At 39.8% G+C, this 5,599-nt stretch overlaps 1 protein-coding gene across 1 annotated transcript; it reads right to left on the bottom strand.

Annotated features, from left to right (window-relative positions):
* Positions 1 to 709: 709 nt before the first annotated feature.
* On the bottom strand, positions 710 to 5,280 carry foxi2 (forkhead box I2). Its single transcript, XM_044142918.1, has 2 exons — positions 4,610 to 5,280; positions 710 to 3,248 (listed from the first exon to the last, which is right to left on the bottom strand). Exons 1-2 carry the CDS (start codon positions 5,217 to 5,219, stop codon positions 2,656 to 2,658), a joined length of 1,203 nt encoding a protein of 400 aa, XP_043998853.1. The 5' UTR covers positions 5,220 to 5,280; the 3' UTR covers positions 710 to 2,655.
* Positions 5,281 to 5,599: the final 319 nt, after the last annotated feature.

Below are 5,599 nucleotides of genomic sequence, written 5' to 3'. Positions count from 1 at the left end.
ACTGTTTAAGCTGAGTCAAAGCTGAGTCAAAGCTTACACCTGGTGTATTGTTTCCTATAAATCTGGGTTTTTGGACCTTACAGTGACATAAGGTCCAAAAACATAGAAAATCAAAATAGAAAATCTGAAAGTAAAACTTTGTTCATGTGTTTTTCAATCGACAAAACAATTATTTTTAGAGGCAGACTTAGCAAATTTAGTTTAAAAAAAACCCCAAACACTTAAAACATAACTTCTTATCAAAACAATAAAATATCTATTCATTATCATGCATGCTTAACCCTAGTGGGGTTGCGAGGGGTGCTGGTGCTCTAAAATAAAATGTAGGAAACGAATGAAAAAGAAATTAATTTCATTTATAACACCAGGTTTAGCGTGTTTTTTAATGCAGCTGTTTAAAAAATATGAAAGATGCTGAGATGTAAATATAAGTAAAGTTGAGAATACAAGGAAGAATGATTTTTTTTATTTTGTGTATTCTGTGTGAACTGATATGAAATAGAGGAACACATTACTTTTTTGGCAAAGCCCTAATAAACACACACACACACACATATATATATATATATATATATATATATATATATATATATATATATATATATATATATAAGCAAAATGCATTAGAAACTGGATCAGTTTTATTTAGTCTGATGGTGGGATGCATTTCTTCAAGAGTAAAAACAAAACAAAATGTCAGTAATTGATTTAAAAGCCATTTAATGATTGTGAAATTGAATCCTGAGGAAAATAAACAAGACAGAATATATTGTTTACAGATACTGTATATTAATAAAATCTGTGTTTTAGTGATGCTGTCTTTTGCTGCATCCTGGAAGCTAATATTTGCATATTTAATCAGACAGTGTCTTTGGACAAACAGTAGAAAATGCCTATGAACATAAATAGCATAAATACTCCCAAAAAGTTTTTTTTTGTTGTTGTTGTTTTTGTTTTCTTTAATGTTACAACAATACACATCTATCAGGTCCACGTCTGTTTCCACAAGCCACAGTGCTGAGGCATCAGTCAACATGGAGGACGTCAGAAACAAGGCAGCAGGTGTTGGCTGGTCGGGTAGCATTTAGCATGAGTACCACAGTTTCACAGCATTTACAGAGGAGTTTAAAACAACAACAAATGTAAAACATGATGTAGTTGCTGTTACTTAAATCAGAAAACAATTAGTTACACAGGTGCTTAAATAACACATCAGTTGTCACTGTTGCAATAATGTCTGTAGCTGCATTTCAATTGGCGTTAAAATTGCGCAAAGTTTAGTTCTGGAAATAAATACGCCAAGTTTCTCTGTTTTTTTTTTTTTTTTTTTTTTTTTTTGCTGAATCAAAATTAATGCATTTTGCATAAATTTTCTTTTTGGCGGTTTTTATAAAGCACCAAACAACTTATTAACCTTACTAACCTCCTTGGACGATGCACTGCTGGCTCCACTATAAATATATCTAGCAACTGTTTATATCTGTCGCTGCCATCATTTTTTTAAAAGACATATCGCGTGAACAAACTTCTTCACGTGTGATTTTAAATGCATTTCTTATTTAATTGCAAAGGTGTGGTTGTTTTTTTTTTTTTTACACTCGTGGAATATCAAACGTTTCGTACACATAACGGAAATGCAGCTGCAGACATTTATTCTGATCTTGTTTCACAAGCTGGAGAAAAAGCACCTGATAAGTTCAGCAGTAGCTTTTAAGTGCTTATTGGGCAGAATATCACACGTTTAAGGTTTTCTAGTTACATAGCAACAAAAGAACAGCAAGCTGGGTAATTAGTCAGATAATCCAGCGGGGTATTGAGTCTGCAGCTTACTGATTAACAAACTAACTGAGGTCTTCCAACATCGCAACAGGTGATGCTACTTCAGTTTCCACACTGATTATCATGTTGTTGTTTTTTTTTTTTATTTCCAAGCAACATGAAGTCGTCTTCCTTGTAAAACTTTGGAGAAGCGCGGCGTTTCCCTTCTCAGCCTGCTCACGAGCAGTGTGCAGCAGCACGTTGGGGAGGGGCAGCTATGAAAACCGTGAGAATTCTGGTCGGCGCTTTTGCTGCCATCTGATTAAAAGACTAAAACTGTAAGAACAATTTTGAAACCGCAACGTCAACAAAAATCTCAGCTGGTCCTGTTTCATAAGGCGCGCACATGAGTGAACATATTAGCATAACTGCATTAGTCTAACAACATAATACAAACCCTTGGTGGGCCACTCTAGTAAATGACTGTCCTTTTGAGGTATTGTTGGCGTCACATAGGCAACTTTGGCAGCTTTGTGTTAGTAATGAACAAGCCCTTTTATTGTGTAAAACCTATAAAACTGTGAAGGTTCGGACTCAACTTTAAATATGGTTGTAAGGTTTGTCATAAAAATAAAAATAAATCTATTTTTGTTCATAAAATATTTTACTTTTTGATGTTACAAGATTGAAGTTTAGTTGAAAAAGGTGCTCAGGTGTAAGTGAAAGTTGTAGTTTGTTTTTGTTTTTTTGCATGTTTGAAGCTCTGACGTTAACCAGACTCTCCAGCTCAGTCTATGCTGTGACTTCTCTGTGGGAAATATGAAGCGTTTTGAGCATTGATGCGTATTCTGAGTGGGGTTCTCGGAGAGAGTCTTCCTGTAGGTGAGGCGTTGTCCCTTAGAGCTCAGTCCCGTCCCTGGGAAAGATCAAGCTGTTCACACTGAAGCTGTTGTAGAAGTGAGCGTTGAACTGTCCGCTCTGCCCGCCGCCGAACGTGTTGTAGTACACTCCCCGGTTAAAATGCAAGCCCTCGCCGTGGTCGGGTGGCCCCGCCCCCGCCTCCTGCCCAGTTCCGCCGCCGGGGTGGTACGGGCTCAGAGCTGTTATGTTCCTGTTCGACAGCTCGTTCACCAGTCCGAGGGACCCCTGTCGGCCGGGGGCCCCCGAGCCGAGCGCCGACATGTTGCTGTAAAAGTTGTTGAAACACGGAGCGGCGGCAGCTGCCAGCCCCGCCGGCGACGACGACGAGCTCTTGTGGTTTTCGTTCATGGCTTCCATCTCCGGCGAAGAAGGCCCCAGGAGCTGGGGGCTGTCCGAGGCCTTCATGGGGCCCGCCGCCGCCGGCCGGCCGTCCTCCAGCTTCGTGGCTGCGGCCGCAGCGGCTCCTCCGGAAAGGCTCGGGTCCGACCGTCGTTTCCTTTTCCGCCGGAAGTTTCCATTGTCAAACATCTTTTCGCAGTTGGGATCCAACGTCCAATAGTTTCCTTTTCCTGCAAAGAAGAATAAAAATAAAAATAATTTGAGTCATTTATTTTCTCTGCATGCAAACCTTAATCTTTAAAATATGTCAAGTGAGATTTTTTTTTTTTTTTGACTGAGACATGGATTAAAATCTGGGATTTTTGTGTTTTTTTCTTCAGAAGATATAAATTTAATTAAGCAAAAATAAATAAAAATGGATAAAGGTTAACTTTAAGTACATGAATATAAAAACAATTGTGTTGAAACTTTGTTCCCTACTCCCTAATGTCATTTATACATGCATTTTTTTATTTATTCATATAAGTAATTCTTTTTTTGGAACTCATGTTAGATTAGTTTTTAGTCAAATTAGTTTTTTATAGTTTCTTGAAAATACTTTTGTCATAAGTACTGATCTTTGTATATTTCTTAAATAATCTACAAATTTTGACAAATACTTCAAAGTTGTTTTCACCCTTTTATCTTTTTTTTTTGCAGGTATTTCAAATTAAAAGTGAGGGGAAAAAACTAATTCTATGAAGGTTTTAATGCTGCCCATGCAATACATAACAAACTTTCAGTAATTATATAAAAACAGAATCTTTGGTCTTAAACAGTGTATTTTTGTACTGACCTAAACGAACTGTAAAAGTTTTTTTTTTTTTTTTACATTATAACACAGTATTATATACCAAACTATTTTAGATACAACAAATTATTTAGTAGTTTGTTTTGAATGCAAAGGCCTATTGTAAGTTTGGGCTGCTTTTTATTTTATTTTTCACTTTAAAGAAAATCCAGTTCATTTGCTCCTCACAGGTAATTCCACAATCATGGCAGGCCAACAGTACAACCTTTCATTAAATAAATACTTAAATCTGAACTATATACCTATACATTTTTACGTAAATAAAATTATTTTTTGATCTAGTTTTGCCATTGTCCCATACAACAGCAAAACATGAAAACAACCGGTCTGACAAGCTGTTCAGGTTAGCAGTCTAGATGTTACTAAACATTCAATAAGCCAGTGATGATTATAAGAGGGAGCCATGAAAATAATTAAATTATAAATGTGTGTGATTTCTCAGTGCAAATTTAATTCCAACTTGTTGCCATTCTATATTAGCTTTATTTTGATAAATTTACATTTAAAAAAAAAAGGGTGGGGGGGCATTACATGCTAGATTAGCTAATTTGGCATTGCAATCATTCATATTGTAAAAAATACTACTACCAATACTAAATAAAATGTTTAATTTATTTACAATTTTATTCAAATGGTGACATTTTTGATGATTTATTTGTTGAACTGTGGGCACGTTTGACCTTCCATACACTTAAGGCGTCACCCAAGTATTTCTAACCCTTTCCAAGGTGTTCAGGTTACCTGGGTCATCCTCGTCCCTCGGGACCTTTTTGAAGCAGTCGTTCAGAGACAGATTGTGCCGGATGGAGTTCTGCCAGCCGGCTTTGCTCTTCTTATAAAAAGGGAAATTGTCCGCCACGTACTGGTAAATCTGACTCAGGGTCAGCTTCTTTTCGTGCGCGTTCTGGATGGCCATGGCGATGAGAGCGGAGTAGGAGTATGGCGGCCGGACCAGCTTCAGCAACTCCTCCTGGCTGGCGATGGACAGCCAGCCCAGGTCGGGCCCTCCGAACCCAGGTGAGTTGGCGAGGAACTGCCGCTGCGAGCCGTAGGAGGGCGGGATGAACGGCGTCGGGTTGTTGCCGTGCAGGTAAGACGCGGAGGAATTCACGCCCGGTCCATTGAGCCACAGGTACGGGTTCGGGGAGGAGGCGTAGTCCCCGAGGCCGTAGCCGGCGGGTCTCTGAGCGCCCTGGAGGCTCTGCTGGTGGTACACGCTGCTGAAGTTGTCGCAGTAGACCGCAGCTGCCATGTCCGGGGACTCCTGGGCGCCTTTATGTGGAAGAGAGCCGACGATAGGGGAGGTGTGGGGCTGGTGCTGGTGATGGGACTGAGGGTCGATGGAGTTCATCACTCCCCGCGGGAAATCCCAAAGGAGAAGCTGAGGCGGTTCGGACGGACTCTCTCGATGATGCGCGTGCAGTTGCAACAAGTGTCAGAAAGAGTGAAGCAAGTTTTAGGAGCTTTAAAAGTGTAGGGGGGGGGGGGGGAAACCCTGGAGAGCGGCCACATGAAAACTGTGGAGAACTCCCAGTAACTCCTGACAACCAATAGAGAGCCCAGAGGGTGTGGCTATACACTCATTGAGCTGAGAGTAGGTCAGTGGCTTCATTTAATAAAATTCATTGAGAGAAACTTTTCAGAGAGGAGGATGCTGTGACCGTTTAACCTCGGCTAACAAACAACAACACAGGACAAAAAGGGCTATGTGGCCTTCAGGACTTTTAATTG

This window comes from Gambusia affinis, linkage group LG16 (genome assembly GCF_019740435.1).
Source record: "Gambusia affinis linkage group LG16, SWU_Gaff_1.0, whole genome shotgun sequence".
Classification (NCBI taxonomy): domain Eukaryota; kingdom Metazoa; phylum Chordata; class Actinopteri; order Cyprinodontiformes; family Poeciliidae; genus Gambusia; species Gambusia affinis.
This window is presented reverse-complemented; position numbering and strand designations above follow the sequence as displayed.

Coding starts and splice junctions, on each gene's coding strand:
- foxi2 (XM_044142918.1), bottom strand. CDS start 5,219: ATGAACTCCATCGACCCTCAGTCCCATCACCAGCACCAGCCCCACACC. Junction 3,249..4,609: donor GAGGGACGAGGATGACCCAG/GTAACCTGAACA, acceptor TCTTCTTTGCAG/GAAAAGGAAACTATTGGACG.